Raw genomic sequence first — 908 nt, 5'->3', positions numbered from 1 at the left:
CCCTAGGAGATAAAAGCCATGCAAAAATGAAGCAATTTTCTGTAACTAGAAGGGCTAAAATTATGCGTACTTCATTAATTTTAGATTTTGCTACAGGCTTTATGTGCAGATTTAATGTATAAATTGTTGCAGCTTTGTGTGCATTAACTTCAGTGTTTACGGAGGCTATTTGAGGTAAAAGATTTAATTTGGTTTTGTCTGACTGTTCACTTGGAATGACCTCTGTTCTTACTTGTAATTTGGTACAATAATTGCTTCTAGATTAGCTCTGGCTTTGCCTTAATTAGACTAGTCTCCATTTATTACCACTTCTTAATTTCTGCCCTGTCTAGTTTGATTTCTTTCAATAAAACTGCATGGGGAAAGCTACATTATTCACCCATTTTTTTTCTTTAAACATTTACATGTATTTTTGTCGTTTCATTACTGCATTACCGTCTTGTAGAAGGTTTTGTGTTCATTTCTGAAGGTGAGCAATGTTTGAATAATGTGTGGGGTGAGATATGGGAAAAACAATGGAAGAAAACAGTTTGTGGATGCACCATCACTATCTCTGCATTTTACAGGAAGATAGCAGAGAATAAATATTTTTAAGTTTACATTTGTATGTATTTTTTGCAGGTGTATGACGATGGAAAATATGTCTATGTAGTAACAGAACTTATGAAGGGAGGAGAACTGCTGGACAAAATTCTTAGGCAAAAATTCTTCTCGGAGCGAGAAGCAAGTGCTGTTCTGTTCACAATAACAAAAACAGTTGAATATCTCCATGCGCAAGGGGTAAGGTTTCATCTCATACAAAATGCTTTTGGACGTTAAATTATTCTTTCAGTAATATAAATTCATATCTTGGTATGTTCTTCTCTGAAGCAATTAAATAATTTTTGGTAAATAATTACATCGCAGCA

At 33.8% G+C, this 908-nt stretch overlaps 1 protein-coding gene across 1 annotated transcript in view; it reads left to right on the top strand.

The window, feature by feature from the left end:
* RPS6KA3 (ribosomal protein S6 kinase, 90kDa, polypeptide 3) overlaps nt 1-908 on the top strand; it is a gene marked incomplete at its 5' end in the record, with an annotated part of 28,163 nt that overhangs the window by 18,887 nt on the left and 8,368 nt on the right. The window contains one exon of the mRNA XM_008946696.1: nt 622-780. Within this exon, the coding sequence (XP_008944944.1) occupies nt 622-780 (159 nt within the window). The remainder of the gene's footprint in view (nt 1-621; nt 781-908) is intronic.

The sequence above is a fragment of the Merops nubicus genome, unplaced genomic scaffold (genome assembly GCF_000691845.1).
Source record: "Merops nubicus isolate BGI_N331 unplaced genomic scaffold, ASM69184v1 scaffold48818, whole genome shotgun sequence".
In the NCBI taxonomy this organism is placed as follows: Eukaryota; Metazoa; Chordata; class Aves; order Coraciiformes; family Meropidae; genus Merops; species Merops nubicus.
This window is presented reverse-complemented; position numbering and strand designations above follow the sequence as displayed.